We start from the raw sequence: 19,628 nt of genomic DNA, 5'->3' as shown, positions 1-19,628 counted from the left end.
TCAGAGATGAATGAGTTTTGTGGCTGATGACTATAAAAAGTCTTTCTTCAATAAAATTGACATATTATCACTTTTTGATTGAACTTATGAAATGAAAACATGTTGATTATTAAAATATCTTGATAATATAACAACATTCAAAATAACCTGTATTTCTAAATAAGAAGTTGCTTTTCTCACTGAAGAACTGATTAGAATCTTAACATTTAAAAAAAATTTCTATCAGCATCATGTATGGAGAGAGTAACATGGAAATTTACAATACCATACATAAAATAGATAGCCAGTGGGAATTGCTATATGACTCAAGGAACTCAAAGAGGGGGTCTGTGACAATCTAGAATGGTGGAATGCGGAGGGAGATGGGAGGGAGTTTTGGGAGGAAGGGGACATGGGTGTACCTATGGCTGATTCTTGTTGGTATATGACAGAAAACCACAAAATTCTGTAAAGCAGTTATCATTCAATTAAAAAAAAAACAAAAACCTGACAAAATATATTCCCAAAAAAAAATTTCTACCATCAGCAATACACTGTAGTTCATGTACTCTGCCTTGCTTTTCCTACCAAGTGGGATTGCAGAGTTCCTATTTTAAATATACAGGCACTTTCATTATGATACAAATAACTAGGCAGTAACTAATATTAATTTAGCATTAATAATATACAAAGTAAGTACTAAATTGACATAAATTAGAGATTACTACGTAATGATCTGCTAATTACATTATAGCACTTGTTTATTTGTTGCTATGGAAATTTCATAATTAACTGCTATTAAAATTTGGGGCTTGTTACCTATCTCTTATTTTTAAATTTAATTTTCTAATTATTGTGATTAAAAATTCAAATCATGTATTATGTTTAATAATTTATTTCTATTATTTATTCACAATTATTTTATGTTTGCATCACTGTAATTAATGAGAAATATATAACATACTAACTTCAAAAAGATGTTTTACTTGAGAATGGAAAGCTTTCTCTAATTTATGCCAAGATGCCCTGTCAGTTAGCAGCAGCCCTGATTCCTCCAGCACTATGATGGAGAAGATACTATTATTTTTCCCTCTTCACACATGAGGAAAGAGAGGCTTAGAAATGTTAAATAATTTGCTCAGTGTCACAGATAGCAAGTTATGAAGGCAAGAGTCAAATTCGAACACTTTGAGACAGAGCCTTCCTGACTAACTGCTGAACTGCAGGGTTTGGGAAATTGCAGGTCTCCCCTCTTTAAAAAGGGCCTCCTTTGGGTTCCCGCCTGGCTGGACACTTCTTTCACTGATGTCACCGACTGGACCACAAAGGTGAAGTGCGTTCTTCCAGAAGGTGACAGCAATGGCAATGGAAGCTGACCACGGGGAACAAGCCAGAAGTGCAATTAAACACTGGATCTCCAAAAACATGTGCTTGGTGTGGGGAGACAACACAGTTTGATGAGAAGCAGATTTAGATTCCAATTCTGCCTCTGCCGCTTACTCAAAAACTACCCCTCAAACCCCTGGTCCCCTCCAGTATCCTTCTCTAGGCATTCACTTGTCCAGGCCAGGACCCCGGGAATCAGTCTTTCCCTCACCACCCCACCTCTTCCCAACCATCCTAAGAGTCATGAAATTATTTTCCAAATATCTCACAAACTGTTTCCTCACCATCTCTACCACTGTCACCCTGGTCTCACCATCATCTCACACCAGAGTTACTGTAAGCCCCTCTTCTCCAGTCTCCCTTTTTATATTCTAACTCCTCTCCAATTTATTCTCTCCACTTTCATCTCATCAAAATCAGGTATTTACTTACAACTTTGGAATATCTATTGTTCCTCAACATCAAATTCTACCCTAGCCTACGAGGTCATCCAAGGTCAGGTCCCACCTCCTTCCCCAGTCAACTTTCCTGCTTGACACGCCCCGCCTCTTCTACTCAGCAGACCTGGTTCAGATTCTCAGAGGTTCTCAACCCCCTCCCACATGAAAGCCTTTGCACAAGCTGTTCACTTTGGCCTCCTTAACACCTATTTACCTTTCAAAACTCACCTCAAGCATCAGAGCCTCCAGATGTGCCTTCCTGACCTTCACCTTTCCCCCTTATCTGTCCCTACCCCCACTGGCTGCTGATCAGATCAGTTACCCTCTGCTAGTTTCTCCTATATTCAACCTTTTGTTTTTCTTTCATGGTCTTTATCACAGGAGGGCTTCCCAGGTGGCTCAGTGGTAAAGAATCTGCCTGTCAATGCAGGAGACACAGGAGGTGTGGGTTCAATCCCTGGGAAGATCCGCTGGAGGAATAGGAAATGGCAACCCACTCCAGGATTCTTGCCTGGAGAAGCCAGAGAAGACAGAGGAGCCTGGCAGCCTACAGTTCACGGGGTCACAAAGAGTCGGACACGGCTGAAGAAACTTAGCATGCACGCACGCATGCACACATACAGTTATCAGTCGATTAACACCTGCCTCCCCTAGTGGACAGAAAGTCAAAAATAGGGAGTGACCATGTCTGCTTTGCTCACTATTTGGATTCTTGTGCTTAGCACAAAGCATAGTTCACTAAATTCCTTTAAAATGACTGAAAGAAACACATGGCTTTGAGCAGATTACTTAAATTTTCTTAGTCTCTTTCCTCAACTGTTAAAGGATAAAAACAATACCTACCTCAAAAGTCATTGTGAGGCTGAAATAAAAGCAGCATTGTAAAGCACTTAGCACTCAGCGCATTATTTCCTGCAATAACACGAGCGATGAGAATTAGTCTCTGTTTTCAAACTACTTGTAGTCCTATCAAAAAAATAAAAAAGGAAGCCATTCACACAAATAATTAAAACACTGCAGAATATGAGCTTATCAGATTAGCCAATAGAAGGCCTCAGTTCAGTTCAGTTCAGTCGCTCAGTTGTGTCTGACTCTTTGCGACCCCATGAATCGCAGCACGCCAGGCCTCCTTGTCCATCACCAACTCTCGGAGTTTACTCAAACTCATGCCCATTAAGTTGGTGATGCCATCCAGTCATCTCATCCTCTGTCGTCCCCTCCTCCTCCTGCCCCCAATCCCTCCCAGCATCAGGGTCTTTTCCAATGAGTCAACTCTTTGCATGAGGTGGCCAAAGTACTGGAGTTTCAGCTTCAGCATCAGTCCTTCCAATGAACACCCAGGACTGATCTCATTTAGGATGGACTGGTTGGATCTCCTTGCAGTCCAAGGGACTCTCAAGAGTCTTCTCCAACACCACAGTTCAAAAGCATCAATTTTTCAGCGCTCAGCTTTCTTCACAGTCCAACTCTCACATCCATACATGATCACTGGAAAAACCATAGCCTTGACCAGACGGACCTCTGTTGGCAAAGTAATGTCTCTGCTTTTTAATATGCTATCTAAGTTGGTCATAACTTTCCTTCCAAGGAGTAAGTGTCTTTTAATTTCATGGCTGCAAATAGAAGGCCTAGCCTAAGGCAAAAAGGATTTCCCACGTGGCTCAGTGGTAAAGAATCCACCTGCCAATGCAGGAAACACAGAAGACTCGAGTTCAATCCCTGAGTCATGAAGATTCCCTAAAAAAGAGAATGGCTTCCCACTCCAATATTCTTGTCTGGAAAATCCCATGGACAGAGGAGCCTGGTGGACTACAGTCCATGGGGTTGCAAAGAGTTGGACACAATTGAACACGCACACACTCACCACTCACTCAAGGCAAAAAAGGTGAAACAACCAATATCCAGGGCACCTTATTTATACCTCCTCTCCCCTGGGATCCCTCAGGAGCCCTACTGCTGGAATAGAAAAGACAAGGACACAAGAGGTGATATGGAGAAGACTGGCCTCTCCACTCCTCCTCGGTGCAGTCCTTCCTCTGGCCACAAGGGGGACTCTACTCCCTTCTCCTTTGTCCTCTTGGGGTGGGGTGGGGTGGGGTGCGTGCGTGCATGTGTGCGTGCGTGTGTGTGTGTGTGTGTGTGTGTGTGTGCTCCTATGCAAAATGTCCATAAGACATTTGGTCCACACCAAAGGGCCTCGACATTGTTTCCTATCCAAAATATCCTTGAGCATATTTAGTCCATGCCCAAAGGCGTTTTTTTTTTTTTTTTTTAATTTTATTTTTCTAAATTCTTATTATAGTTGCTTTACAATGTTGCGTTAGTTTCTAATGTACAGCAAAGTGAATCAGCTCTATGTATACATATGTACCCTTTCGGGGGAATTCCTTCCCATTGTGCCCAAAGATTTTGGACAGGACCAGATAGCATGAATTTTTTGTCTCCACGGCCCTCATGAACAGAAACGAGTGTCAGCTAACTGTGTGTGTGCATGAAAGCAGGAATCATTTGAAAAGCCGGCTGTTGTCCATTTCCATTATCCCTGCCCATATCAACTACATTAAGTACCCAATTAAGGTTCATGAATGAAAGGAAAGGAAATTATATAGAAAACAACATGGACTGTTGTTTTCCCATGCATTTTACATCTGTAAGCTGTTTTTAGCAAACCCAATAGAAAAGACAAGGACAGAGGAGGAACTATGAGGAAGCAGAACACAAGCCCAGAACATAATTCTGTTCAGAGGGTTTTCGAAAGATAGATCAAAGGAAGCAAAACCCCCATTAGGGGCAGCTTTGGTATGTTTAGCCTTCAGCCACTTCATAATCTACCTGCACCCCCTACCCCTGAGTCTACCTTGACATGAGATCTTTAAATGTTGGGGAGCAGGGAGAATCACTTAACTGCTATCTGATTCTTCATCTGTAAAAATAGAGCTAATGACACTGACCTTCCTCCTAGAGCTATTGTGTGGGATAATTAATTAATAATTGTAGAATCCTTTGAGAGTCTAAAGTGCGACATAAATGCTAAGCATTATTTCCACACAGCCTCAGCTGGCTCTTCGAAAGTACATTCTGGTCTCGATGCCTTTGATCTGCTGTTATCACCTGAAATAGAGCAAACAATGCCTCTGTATCATTAAGCAAATGCATAATGAATGCTATTCATTGTTAAAGGTTACTTAGCAATTTAACTTTTTTTTTTTTCTTTTGAATAGGGACATCCTCCTGTGAGAGGATTATGTAAGCTAATAGCTAATGTATCAAAGGAAGGGGGAGAAAAGAAGACACCATGGCAACCAGAGTCGCGAGGCCCACGCTTCAGCCTTCGGAAGAAACTGGTGTCCACCTCACCAGGAGAATAAGGAGAAAACCAGAGGAGAAGGCAGGCAGAGGGGTCGGTGGTGGAAAATGGCGGGCCAGGGCTGAACCTCCTCCTTCCATCATCTCTCAGTTTACGGTGCAGGACACCATGTGCGCTATTTGAGAGGGAGGAGGATTTAGGCAAGAGTCAAGCTTCTCCATCTCTCCCTTGTTGCCCTCTTCCACAAGTCCCTTCACGTCCACTGATGCTTTACTGGGGAGATTGTTCTTTTGAATATAACCTTTTCTAGAGATAGAGGTGGGCAGTGCTGTGATCAGAAAGCCTTCATCCTTCCCTGAATTCCTACCGATGCTCATTTATCTCCACAGAAATGGACCTTGACTTAAAGCCCAGCAGATACCAGTGCAGTTCATTAACTCCCAGAGCAATCACCCCAAGGTTTTTAAGGTAAGCTCAGTAGCCTGATGGGGCTTCCCAGGCAGCTCAGTGGTAAATAATCTGCCTGAAATGCAGGACAGGCAGGTTTAATTCCTGGGTGGGAAAGACCCCTGGAGAAGGAAATGGCAACCCACTCCAGTTCTTGCCTGGGAAATCCCATGGACAGAGGAGGCTGAAGGGCTACAGTCCATGGGGTTGCAAAAAAGTCAGGCGTGACTTAGTGATTAAACAACAGTAGCCTGATAGAATCACATTCTCCTATAAAATGTGGAAAAGCTCGAAACTTGTAGATTCATTCCTTTTATTTTATATTAAAATATTGGAACAGGATTACAACTCCCTTATGTGTTTCTTTTAGATTTAGACAGAAGAAATAAGACACTCATTTATTTGGTTTAGATTTTGTAGGTTTAGATTTTTATCTTCTGGTGCAGTTAGAAGGTATTGGGTTATTTTACAAGTTAAATCTTTAAATGTTAGAGTTAACTTTTTTAAACTATGTTTTTCAAAAACTATATAAATTTACAATGTACTCCTCTCCCTCTATTCCTTTAAATAATGCCCAAAACACAACTCTCACATCCCCCTCTATGTTTTTTACTGCCTTGACTATAGAGATTTTATGTCCCTTATTTGGCATTGCTGTTTATTGTCATTCCTCCATAATTCTGGGTTGATTTTTTTCTTTTTTTTTTTTTTTTTTTTTTTGCTGACCTGATTTTATTTCAGTATCCTTTGGAAAATCTATCTTCACTATGCTTAGTTAACTCAAACTTTGGCACGATTGGAAAAGGCTAGAAAATCTTTCTTAATGTGGAACAATATCACCACCAAGTGGCCAGGCTGGGTAGGCTTTCCTCTGTGCATCCTTTCAGCTTTTCCCCCAACATTTTTATTTCATTGGATTATACACAGCAGAAGTGTCCTCAAAGATAACTAATCCACCCCGTATGCTCTTCAAATGAGAAAACTGAAGGTCAGAAAGATGAATTTCTTTGATCGAGGCCATGATGCCTCATAACATGCTATAGTCTGCATTTTTTTCAACGACAACGTCTCAAAACTGGGATTGAGCTTCAGGGTCAACCAATCCAATCCTCTGTCATGTAAAGAGATGGATTCCCTGGTGGCTCAGTGGTAAAGAACACGCCCACCAATGCAGGAGACAGGGTTCCGTCCCTGGGTCAGGAAGATCCCCTGGAGAAGGCAATGGCAACCCACTCCAGTATTCTTGCCTGGGAAATCCCATGGACAGAAGAGCCTGGCAAACTATAGTCCATGGGGTCACAAAAGTGCTGGACATGACTTAGCAACTAAACAACACATCATATAGATGGGAAACTGAGACATAGAGAAAGAAAATGCCTTCTCAAGGTTCAGAGAGCTGATCAGATTTGTACAAGAACCCAGCTTTAACCACACGTAGCCTGGCGTTCATCCTCCTACTAGACTAGCCCTATTTGAAATGTTTTTTTTTTTTCCTCCATAAATTATAACTCTAGTCTTAAGAGGTGGCCACAGTACCTGAAAATAAAGTACTCAAATTTTTCCTTCTTCGAAATGAATAAGTCTACACCAGAGGAGCCCTTTTTTTTTTCTTACAATTTTGTGTATTTTTGACTGTGCTGGGTCTTTATTGCTTTACGGGCTTTCTCTAACTGTGGTGAGCCAGGGCCACTCTCTAGTTGAATGCAGGGGCTTCTCATTGCAGTGGTTCCTCTTGTTGCGGAGCACAGGCTCTAGGGTGCGTGGACTTCAGTAGTTGCAGTTCCCGGGCTCTAGAGCACAGGCTCAGTAGCTGTGGCGCCTGGGCTTGTTTGCTCCGAGGCATGTGGGATCTTCCCGGACCAGGGATCAAACCGGTATCTCCCACATTGGCAGGCCATCTCTGTACCTTGGAGCCACCCCAGAGAAGCCTTTTGAAAAAGGCTAATTTTATTCTCATGAAGGAACTGTTCCTTGTGAACAGATAGAAAACATATTTCACCGCTTTTGTTTATATTTAGGAGGTGATGAATTTGAGTGAAGGTAATTAGCAGTTCCAACTATATTCTTTTGACTTAGGGGAAAATACTTATCTCTAGTTCAGAATGTCTTGATTCTAAGGTTTGACTGCCTGGATTAGAGAACTTTCTTTGGTAAACTGAGATAACTCCTCATTGTCTTTGAATTCCCTTCCATCTAACTTTAGAGTCATTGTAACAAAAGTAGAAAGGTCCACAGCACTGAAGATTCCTCATCACTCTGAGTAATCTGAGTTCCTCAGTTCTCAAGGGGAAGAGGAATTCACATAGGGCGGCAGGTGCTACGCATTCTTGCCCCACCCTGGGTCACATGCCCTCCTGAGTTTTCCTGCAGCTGTGATGCCAAGTGGACTGACGGCTTTCCCCTCCCTACCCCCTCTTCTGTTCTCCATTCTTAGGGCTTTGAGGTGCCTCCTCAGCTTCTGGTGGGAAAACTCTGAGTTGGATTTCACCAAGTTTTTCAGTGGGTCCTCAGGGAGATTTAGGCTTGGTTGTCCCAGAGCCCTAGCATTAACCTACTCTCTAACCACATTTAATGAATTTTCTCCATTTCCCACTGCATGTTTCCCCTTTCCTCCTCTGTGTCTCCTGGGATCACCTCCCAGGTAAACTATCTGCATTCAGAGCTTTGCCTCAGGGTCTGATCTTGAGGTGAAACAAGCCACGATGCTGACACTGTACCCAAGCCAGGTTTCTGCCTTGGTGATAGAACAAGCGTGGTCCTCTAATAAGCGTGTCCACCGGAGGTGGTTCAGCCTGGCCCTCGCTCTTGCACATGGGCAGATGAACCATTAAGCTTGGGAAGTTAAAGTGATGGGCCTTCACTTGAACAAGCCTTTTGCAAGGCCCTGGGAGGGTCCCTGGAAATATGCTCACATGGTTGAATGTTTTTGTAAAATTTGCAAAAGTAGGGCATTTTAACCACAGTTAAGACAACTGTCTCTGTCCAGGTGGTATCTGGTGGCAGAGACCACTTTGGGAGTCTGACGCAGGTGGAAATTGAGCTAGGAACACATTTTAGTTGAACTTTGGAAAGATGATTTAGAATATTTCAGTAAAATAAATGCAAAATTATAGACTCCTGATTTGTGTGAATATGGAATATGCTTTCTGCTATCTTTAAATTTATGTATTTAAAGAACATAAAGAAAATTTAGACTAAAAAATAAGGGGTAAGAAACAAAAGCAGGAGAGTGATCAATGGAGCAATAAAGTCAATAAAATTATTCTTATATCAAGAAGTGAATTGCAACCAAAAATTCATCATATCAAATGCAGTAAATTATTAAGAGGAATAAATACATTGAGTAGAAGTAGTGAACAGGTTCATGAACTGTTTGATAACCTAATTAATAAAGAGAAGTGAATCATATGAATACACTGTAAAAAAAGTAAATATCTTGATTATTTCACACCACATACTGACATCAATGACTGTAATATAAAGTCATGATACATCACTACAATGAGGATGCCTGTGACAAATTGGTGAATGAGTGTCATCAATTTGAAGTATCTAAAATTAGACACTGCACAAAAAAAACCCTGAAGTGCAATAAAAACATATAGATCATATACACCAAAAGCTTAAAAGAGAACTTCCAGATTTTACAACCATCCTAACAACTTACATGCCAGTGCCAATCATGAGTCTGAAGCTGAAAGAAATGTTTCTAAACTATCAAAAATAAAAACCAAATTTTAATCAATCAGAGTAGAGGAAACACTAAATTTATCTTTCTGTTCTCTCTGTGGAAAATGTTCTCAAAACATTCTCATATGACAAAACAACCAAGGAGTTTGCTCCCCAAAATGTTGGGGGAAAATTATCAAATGAGTTTGTAAGGAGCGAATAAAAACACTAATTTTCCAGATGTTGTGATGTTTGTGCCATTTGTCGTGACTTATAATTTCTTTCCTTATTCCAAATGATTTTCCTTTGGAATACAATTCTGTATTCTTTTTCTTATGGAGAGCCTCCCAAATTCTTTAAGCTTCCACAACTTCCCAAAGTTTCCTCTAACAATGAGGTATGCATTCATGCTAAGTCACTCAGTTGTGTCCGACTCTTTGTGACCCTATGGACTGCAGCCCGCCAGGCTCCTCTGTCCATGGAATTTTCCAGGCAAGAATACTGGAGTGGGTTACCATGTCCTCCTCCTGGGATTTCCCCAGCTGAGGTATCCAGCTAGTGTCTCTTATGTCTCCGGCATTGGCAGCCGAGTTCTTTACCACTAGTGCCACCTGGGAAGCCTGAATGTAATACATCAGGCCTTAATCCTGCAAGGGAAAAGAAGCAAGATGCTCTATCACCTGCTGAATATGCCAGGAATGGGTACGAGCCATGAGATTCCCCAAATCAATGCATGTAAAGAGAGTGGGAAAACAGTATATGATCTTTCCGATATGTCATGGATCGTTATATTTCACAATAAAGTTGGGAGTATATACATTTACTCAAGAAAGGTATTACCCATCTATTATATTTGACAGTGACCTACCCTGCTGACATTTCCAAAGCATAGAAAGAAAACTGTCACATAAGTTACAGAGGCAGTCATCACAGGGGAGTGAAAGAAAGCTGACAGAGACCTTGGAAAACTGGAGCCTGTTCCATTTCTTACGCTTAGGGACCATTAAGAAAATAAGACAGTGTTAAAACCTGCAGGTCAGAATCCATTAGTGAGCAGTAGAAACTAGTATATTGTAATGATTATTTTAGAGAAAAAAGAAATGATTTAAAAAGAATAGACTGATTTAGAAAATAGATTGAACCACACATAGTTATATTAAGGGTTCTATGAAGCATCTGTGTATGAAGGGGTATGTATAGGGTTAAAGTGTAAAAGGAATTTTTGCTATGACTCACAGCCTAAAAAGTTTGAAAAGTATGTATAAGGAACATGGAGTGGTTGCAGATTCAAGCACAAGAGAATGACAGGAACAGCACAGTTCAGTTTGGAAATCTGTGGCCGATTATAAATTCACTAAAACTGGGGAGGCATTTTTTTAAACAGAAATAATAGTCATAATTGGATTCTGGAGTGAAACCACAAAAGCTTATTGACTCAAAATACAATATATAAATTATAGTATGATATGATACCATGTGATAAAATATGGTATGGTTAACATAATGACATGATATAATATAATGAACACAATACAACATAAATGAACAATTGTAGTTATTATGGCCCTAAGCCAGCACTCCCATTTTCCTCCCCACTGTGTCTCTCATTTGTAAGACTCACGAGCAAACTGGTTTTAGATAGTCTACAATTATAGGATTTCAGGCACAATATTATGTGTATACATTTCAAAACACAATATCAGTCTGTAATGATAATTTAATATTTTGCTTTGCACTACCACTTGATTTGATTTAACATAACTGTTACCTAAACCTTTCTGCCTAATTAGAACCACTCACCCTTCTTTGCCTTCACCTCCCCTTAAAAGAACAATAGAGTGCTGAATAGGCTAAAAGGAATACCTTTTTTTAAACTGGGCAACAGTAAGATTAAATGACACATTTGTTTTCAGGTGCAACATTTGTAATTCCAACCTTAAGACAATCCTCTGATGTTAACACTGTCAATGTCTCTAAATAATGAAGTGACAGAATAAAAAGTCAATATGCAACAGCCAAGCTCAATAAAAATCTGCAGAAGGGAAAGTCATCTTTCATGAGCACCATAGAATAATAAATGGGCAGGTAATCCTCTGAGCTTACTTTGTCATATGTTACCACAATAATAAGGGAACTACATTCTAATGGTTTTTTTTGACTTCAGTACCACAAGGGGCTTCCCAGGTGGCACCAGTGGTAAGGAACCCGCCTGCCTGTGCAGGAGACTTAAGAGACACAGGTTCAATCCCTGGGTCGGAAGATCCCCTGGAGAAGAAAATGGCAACCTACTCCAGTATTCTTGCCTGAAGAATCCCATGGACAGAAGAGCCTGGCAGGCTACAGTCCACAGGGTCACTGAGAGTCGAGCATGACTGAAGTGACTTCATATGCACACACCATAAGAATATTAACAATATGTATGTTGATTATATACAACTGGATATAGATATTATGAGTGTATTCAGACAGGGAGAGAGAAGGGGAAGAGTATTAACATTTATGAATGTCAATAGAGTTGGGCACTGTATTTGGTCCATTACATGCCTTATCTCGGGCTTCCCTGGTGGCTCAGACAGTAAAGAATCCACTTGCAACATAGGAAACCTGGGTTTGATCCCTGTGTCAGGAAGACCCTCTGGAGAAGGGAATGGTTACCCAGTCCAGTATTCTTGCCTGGAGAATCCCATGGACAGAGGAGCCTGGTGGGCTACAGTCCATGGGGTCACAAAGAGATAGACATGACTGAGCGACTAAGCACACACAATACATGCCTTATTTTATGAGGTATAATGATATATAACAGTTTATATTTTAATATCACAAAAATTTTTGTAACACTATGTTATCTATTACTATTCTCATGTTACAGTTAAAGAAACTATTGGTATTCTGTCTCTGTTGTTAACAACTTACCATACCTTTGTTGGCTCAGAACATAAATTTGTCTTCTGCTTCTGTAGTTCAGAAGGGTGAAACGGGTTGGCCTAAAATCAAGATGTTGCCAGGACTATGTTTCTTTCCAGGGCCTCTAGGGAAGCACCCCGTTCCTTGCTTTTCCATCTCCTAGAGGCTCCCCACACCTTGAAGATTTTACCCCCTCAGCTCTTGACATTCTTCCTCCATCTTCAAAGTTAACAACATTTGACTAAGTCCTTCTCATGCTGCTTTCTCTCTGGTTTTCTTTCAGTTTCCTCTTCCACTGTTAAAGGCCTCTGGGGTCACACTGGGCTCACCCAGATAATCCACAGCTGGGCGATTTAGGGGAGGGAGAGGAGAGCATGACAGAGGACTATGGTAGATCCAACAGCAGTATGAAGGCACTGGGCTGCAGGTGGACCCCCAGGGAAAAGAGAGGGCACCAACAAACCACACTGGCCGTCCTCTTCTGACCAAGTCTCCCTGTCCTTCTCCCTGCTGTCTTCACCTAGCCCTTCTCAACTAGAGAACAGGCAGCCCGGCGCTCTGAATGAGTTACATCTCACTAACCTGTACTGGAAGGAATGCGAATCCCAGCTTGGGTGTGTGCCCACAGGCATGGCCATCCCTCCATGGCCTCACCCTATACACTTTGGTCTTTGGGGCTTAGGAGAGAGGTGGGCAAGGCAGGGGACCTAGAACAGAGAAAGAAGGCATAGACATGGCTTGATTGAGTATCTAGTTCACCTCATAGACCCTTTGCTGAGGAGGGACAGGGCGCTGTCACCAAGAGGCCCAGGGAGATCCATTTACTTGTTGAATAGAGTCTCCCCCTTCACAGAGCAGTTTGTTCCCACGTAGATTTTTAAATGCATGGGAAAGACTTAGATATAAAAGTATTCATAGTCACAGTTTTATTTATTTTTAACCTTTGTTTTTCAATTGAATGTGGGGTTTTAAGCTAATAAACCATTGATATAATCTGTGTTGTGCTCAGTCACTTCAGTCATGTCCAACTCTTTGTGAGCCCAAGGACTCTAGCCCGCCAGGCTCCTCTGTCCATGGGATTCTCCAAGCAAGATTACTGGAAAGAGTTGCCATGCTCTCCTCCAGGGGATCTTTCCAACATAGGGATCGAACCCTCATTTTCTGTGTCTCCTGCATTGCAGGTGGAGGCTAATTATTTTTACAATGCCTTTAGCATGTGTTGACTTTTTCTTCATTTGCAAAAAGATTTGCTTTATTCTGCAGGAAAAAATTCTACCCCCAATTCTGAGTCATCCTGAGTGGTGGGAGTTGCCTATTCTCACCACTTTATTAGGATACTTGACAATAATCCACAGATCTTTAGGGACAGTCAGCACTCAGACTCTGCCTGGAGTGGTGATAAACATATATATACATATATATTTAAATAGTGTAATATATATAATGTAAAATATATATATTTCTATATCATATATTATATAATCATATATATAATCTGTATATCATATATAAATTATATAGTGTAAAATTTATATATGTATAAATATATATATTTAAATAGTGTAACTCTTACATGGTTCCCTCAAGCAATTAGCCTGTGTTGCTTGCCACTAGTTGCTTTGCTTCCATCCCCAAAGAATAAGCATTTGGTCTCTCTGCTCAGAATTATCATGTATTTCTTTCTTCCCTCTAGGTAGGTCACTAGATTCCTTTGTGAACAGTGGGCATCAAACAGTCACTAAAAAAACTAAATAGAGCAAAATATGTCTCAATATTTCTCTAGAGCATAGAGTCATATTACATGGAATTATAAAATACTACCAGAAAACGGCACTTTATATACCATAATAGTCATTTTGTAAAGTTCAGTTTGGCAATTCCAAGCCACATTTAATTTTCTCTGAAAATTCCCACATGGCAGAGAAGATATTGCTCTTTGTGGCTTTCAAGTCTCTTTCGGGGAACTGTAAAATGACAACCTTTTAGAATTAGCACTTCATCCATAAATAAGCACTAAATTACTTATATCAAATAAAGTCACCTATGTATTTTCATTAAAATAAATACTAAAATAATAAGTAGCTTTCCTATATAACCATCCTGGGATTTATGAGGTTTAAAATTCTGCATTTTACTTTAGTACAAATCACTTGCAGTTCTTCATTTCCACTGATAGGTGGGGCTAAGAATTTCTGTGTTAATTATAATATTTTAGCATATTAAAATTTATATCTAGATGAAGCAGATACTTCAAAGCTTCAAAACTGATGAAACTGCATACTTCTCTTTTAAGGGATAAAACTGTTTGCATTAATATGTGAAATACACTACTAAAACACCCCCTGCTGATTTCACAGGCTTTGCAGGGAGTTATGCATAATTTTCTGAAAATTAAAAGACTGAGGATCAGGTATTTATGGTGATAAAAATTAGATCTCAATAACTTTTAAAAACTTGGAAGAGTCTAAGGTGGAATTTTAAAAATTCAGTTCAACAACTATTGAACACATGTATGCATGCATGCTAAGTCATTTCAGTCGTGTCCAACTCTTCACGACTTTAGCCTGCTAGGCTCTGCTGTCCGTGGGATTCTCCAGGCAAGAATACTGGAGTGGGTAGCCATTCCCTTGAGAGACTTGCAGAGTCAGAAGATTGGAGTTCGGGACTCAACTGTGCCCTTGCTGGCACTGCAGCAGTATATATTGAATATCTTTGTAAACTTCCAGCACAGAATTGAAATCAAAATTAACTGAAGTTAACTGTTTTGAGAATAAAAGATCATCCACTCCCAAATACTGATTACTGAAGACAGCATGACATAAGATAATAATTCTCATATTTAGATGTGAGACAATTTGTTAAGAACCCACCAATTCTCCATGTAACTGTGCTTTTGCTTTCGAGTTTTTATTTTTAATGTCGGTGTTACTCTTTTAAAAGTTCATGTGAGCATATTCTGAAGCATCTGAATACTCTCCTTCTAACTGCACACACACACATATATACTCATGACAGCATTGTTGTCATTGTTCAGTTGCTAGGTGGTGTCCAACTCTTTGCGACCCCATGAACTGCAGCACTCCAGGCTTCCCAGTCCTTTACTATCTCTTGGAGCTTGCTCAAACTCATATCCATTGAGTCAATCATGCCATCCAACCATCTCATCCTCTGTCGCCCTCTTCTCCTCTTGCCCTCAATCTTACCCTGCATCAGGGTCCCTTCCAATGAGTCGGCTTTCACATCAGATGACCAAAGTAATGGAGCTTCAGTTTCAGCATCAGTCCTTTCAGCAAATATTCAGGGTTCACCTTCAGCATCAGTCCTTTCAGTGAATATTCAGGGTTTTCTTTAGAGTTGACTGGTTTAATCCCCTTGCTGTACAAGGGACTTTCAAGGGTCTTCTCCAGCACTACAATTTGAAAGCATCAATTCTTCAGGGCACAGACTTCTTTATGGTCCAATTCTCACACCCATACATGACTATTGAAAAAACCATAGCTTTGACTATACGGACCTTTGTAAGCAAAGTGATATCTCTGCTTTTCAATATGCTGTCCAGCTTTGTCATAGCTGTTCTTTCAAGGAGCAAGCATCTTTTAACATACTAGCTACAGTTACTGTCTGCAGTGACTTTGGAACTCGAGAAAATAAAGTATGTCACCGCTTCCACTTTTCTCCCATGTATTTGCCATGGAGTGATGGGAGTGATGTCATGATCTTAGTTTTTGGAATGTTGAGTTTTAAGCCAACTTTTTCACTTTTATCTTTCACCTTCATCCAAGAGGCTCTTTAATTCCTCTTCTGCCATAAGGGTGGTACCATCCTCTTCACTTTCTGCCATCAGAGTAGTGTCATCTGCATATCTGAGGTTGTTGATACTTCTCCCAGAAATCTTGATCCCAGCTTGTGAGTCATTCAGCCCAGCATTTCTCAAGATGTATTCTGCACACAAGTTAAATAAACAGAGTGACAATATACAGCCTTGACGTACTTCTTTCCCAATTTTGAACCAGTGTGTCATTTCATATTTGGTTCTAACTGCTGCTTCTTGCCCTGCATACAGGTTTCTCAAGAGACAGGTAAGGTGTCTGGTATTCTCATCTCTTGAAGAACTTTCCACAGTTTGTTGTGATCCACACAGTCAAAGGATTTAGTGTATTCAATGAAACATGTCAGCATTACTGTCAAGTAATTTGACCTTTGTTTCTAAGCTAATGAAAACAGCCACAGGCTGACTTAAAGTATTGCTTTCATGTTACCCCAAGAGAGAGGCAAGCCACAATGGCAAAAATCCTGAATGAAGATTTGGTGGCTTCCTTGGTGGCTCAGAGGGTAAAGCATCTGCCTATAATGTGGGAGACATGGGTTCGATCCCTGGGTCAGGAAGATCCCCTGGAGAAGGAACTGGCAACCCACTCCAGTATTCTTGCCTGGAAAATCCCATGGACGGAGAAGCCTGGTAGGCTACAGTCCATGGGGTCTCAAAAAGTCGGACATGACTGAGCAACTTGACTTCAATTCACTTGGATCCAGAAAACTGATGAGAAAATTCAATTATTACATGGCACACTATAACATTTGGTAAGCTGAACTTTAAATAAAAGAATCCTGCCAGTCTGCATTAAGACCAGTAATTTAACATCATGCACCATTTGTTTTGTTTTTGTAGCTATAGATATGTATTTACTAAATTGTATTTTAGTTAGTCATATAAAAGTGACTCAGATGGTAAAGAGTCTGCCTGCAAGGCTGGAGACCTGGGTTCAACCCCTGGGTCAGGAAGATCCCCTGGAGAAGGAAATGGCAATCCACTCTGATATTCTTGCCTGGAAAATTCCATGGACAGAGGAGCCTGGTGGGCTACAATCCATGGGGTCACAAAGAGTCAAACACGACTGAACAACTAACTTTAGCTTTAATGAAAATGGTAAACAAGTTTATAGTCAAGATTCAGAATCTATACATTAAATAGCATTATAAAAATTAAAATGAACATACATTAATTAAATAATTAACTTTAAAATAATCTAATACTTGAGGGGTGTGGCCAAAATTGGGACTCAGAAAAGAAAGAATTCAGGTTAAAGTCCTTTAAGTCAAATGACCTCATCTCCCTCTATTTCTTCACAGTAAGGATAATAAGGATGGGTTGGCTCAGTGACAAAGAATCCACCTGCCAATACAGGAGAGGTAGTTTGGATCCCTGGGTCAGGAAGATCCTCTGGAGAAGGAAATGTCAACCCACTCCAGTACTCTTGCCTGGGGAATCTCACGGAGAGAGGATCCTGGAGGGTTACAGTCCATGGGGTCACAGAGGAATCGGACATGCCTCAGAGACTAAAACAACAACAAGCTAAGGATGATAATCTCACCACATAGGACTGTTGTGAGGAGTAAATAAAACAATGAATATAACCTGTGAAGGAACACCTCTCTCTTATTGCGGAAAATAAGGGTTCTGAGTCAAGAGTCTAGACTTTCAAAAATAGGATAAATATTACCAGCCTCTGTTCAGGGTGGAGGAAACAAAATCTTTAGAAAGGTGGTATAACCAAGTATTTGATATATACAAGAAAACGCTTCCCAAAGCCTAAAGCGCTAAACAAAGCGGCTTTTCTCACTGACTACATTTTGAAGGAACAGGAGTTGGGTTCTACTCTGGCTCTCTCGCAAATACGCTGATGGCGTTTAACCCCCTGGGCCGCATTCACCTGCAAGTAATTATAGCAGTAACGGCCACCTTTGAGAGCAGCTTTACCAAATACCATGCACTTGAACTACGTTCTGGGTTTACACACCAGACGACCTCTCTCGGTGCCACAATCTTAAAGCAAACATTACGTTCACTTAACAGATTTTTTTAAAATAACAATAAGGCTAAGAGAAGTTAGAAACCTGCCATACCACACCTGCTGTGCTGAGGTTCTAAAAACATCCACCATAAGAGAATTGTTAGCAATCAACAGTTTTGCCGCTAACAACTGGCTATCCCGCAACCCTCCACAGCGGCGCTTTTAGGACCGCCCATCCGCCAGGTGGGGCTTCCCTGTGGCTCAGCTGGTAAAGAATCCTCCCGCAGTGCGGAAGACCTGGGTTCAATCTTTAGGTTGGGAAGATCCCCTGGAGAAGGGAACGGCTACCCACTCCAGTATTCTGGCCTGGAGAATTTCATGGACTGTGTAGTCCACCGGGTCGCAAAGAGTCGGACACGACTAAGCGACTTTCACTTTGGAGTCAAACGCAAAAAAAAATCCTCCACAGGGGAACTTCATTCACCAATCCTTGGGTCCGCCCCTCCTCACTCTTGCCCAGGCCCCGCCTCTCCCCGCCCCGCCATCGCTCCGGCCACCGCCCACCTCACGTGCAAAACCCAAGCGGGTACCCAGCCTGCACCGCACTTAGCAGGACGGGGAGCATGCGCTTTGTGTGCGCCTGGATTTCCTGTTCGCGTCCTTCGCTTCCGGCGGGGTACGTCTAACCAATCAGGTAGGCTCGGAGGAGGGCCATAGTTCTCCCAGGCTCCTCCCCTTGCCTTCTCTTGAGGAGTGTTGGAGGAAAGTCCGGCGTGAGGCCTGTACAGTCAGGCCGGGGTTCATGGCTTCCTCCAGGACGCTCGGCACTTTCCGTCTCCCGCCTTTGCCCACGATTCGAGAAATCATTAAGTTGTTTAGACTGCAAGCCGTGAAGCAGTTATCCCAGAATTTTCTTTTGGACTTGAGGCTGACAGGTGGTTTATCAGCGTTCCCCCGGCGTCTCCCTCGCGTCCCTGCGGGAGTGGGGTCGGGGAGGGTTTCGCGCGGACCCTGCGGGCGGGCGACAGGGTTCAGGCACAGAGGTGTGCGGTGGCCGTAGGTCAGACCCTTCTGCCGCCTTGCCCTGAGAGAACTCCGGAGCCCCACCGCCCATGGGGTGTGTAGAGTATGTCGTTTGCTCAGGGGCGTTTGCAGTAGGCTTTGGAAGGCAGGCTGTGCGGACGCCGAGCAAACACTAGCTTTGGAAGGCTTCGCGTCTCCTGAAAGGCGCTTGTGGAATTCGGATCTTGGTGTGTTACCAATAAGGAATACATGCACGTGCTGACTGGTTTGGCTTTTTATGCCGTTAAAACTTGCAGGGACTTTATCGGTAATAAGTTGGAAGAGTATCAATGGCGTTCGATATTTAAACGTTTACTTGTTGAATCTCACCCTCGAGGGTGCAGATATTCATTCTGTAAACACTCATGGAACCAGCCCCTTTGTGCTAGAGCTGAAGTGGGATATGAGAGTGAGCAAGGCCAAGTCTGTCCCCAAGAAGCTTACATTTTAGTCAGTTTGCTTTCCCACTCCCTAAGTCACGTTTTATGAAGTAGGATTTAGATACAATAAAATTCACCTGTTTGAAGCTCACAGGTGGATAAACTTTGACAAATGTATACAGTCATTTAACCTCTACCACCTTTTCTTCGTCCTGGTCTTTCTGAAAGATGAGACTACAAGAAAAAGATTATTAGAAATATG

General features: G+C 41.7%; 1 protein-coding gene across 2 annotated transcripts in view; it reads left to right on the top strand.

Moving 5' to 3' along the window:
* The first annotated feature begins 18,678 nt into the window (after positions 1-18,678).
* Positions 18,679-19,628, top strand: part of TFB1M (transcription factor B1, mitochondrial) — a 70,898-nt gene continuing 69,948 nt past the window's right edge. The window contains exon 1 of one of the 2 annotated variants that reach the window (XM_061130259.1): positions 18,679-18,859. In XM_061130259.1, the coding sequence (XP_060986242.1) occupies positions 18,727-18,859 (133 nt within the window). In that variant the 5' untranslated portion in view covers positions 18,679-18,726. The remainder of the gene's footprint in view (positions 18,860-19,628) is intronic. The other variant, XM_061130260.1, reaches the window with a different exon arrangement.

The sequence above is a fragment of the Dama dama genome, chromosome 26 (genome assembly GCF_033118175.1).
Source record: "Dama dama isolate Ldn47 chromosome 26, ASM3311817v1, whole genome shotgun sequence".
Taxonomy (NCBI): Eukaryota; Metazoa; Chordata; class Mammalia; order Artiodactyla; family Cervidae; genus Dama; species Dama dama.
The sequence above is the reverse complement of the archived record's forward strand: the minus strand, read 5'-3'. Positions and strand labels throughout refer to the sequence as shown.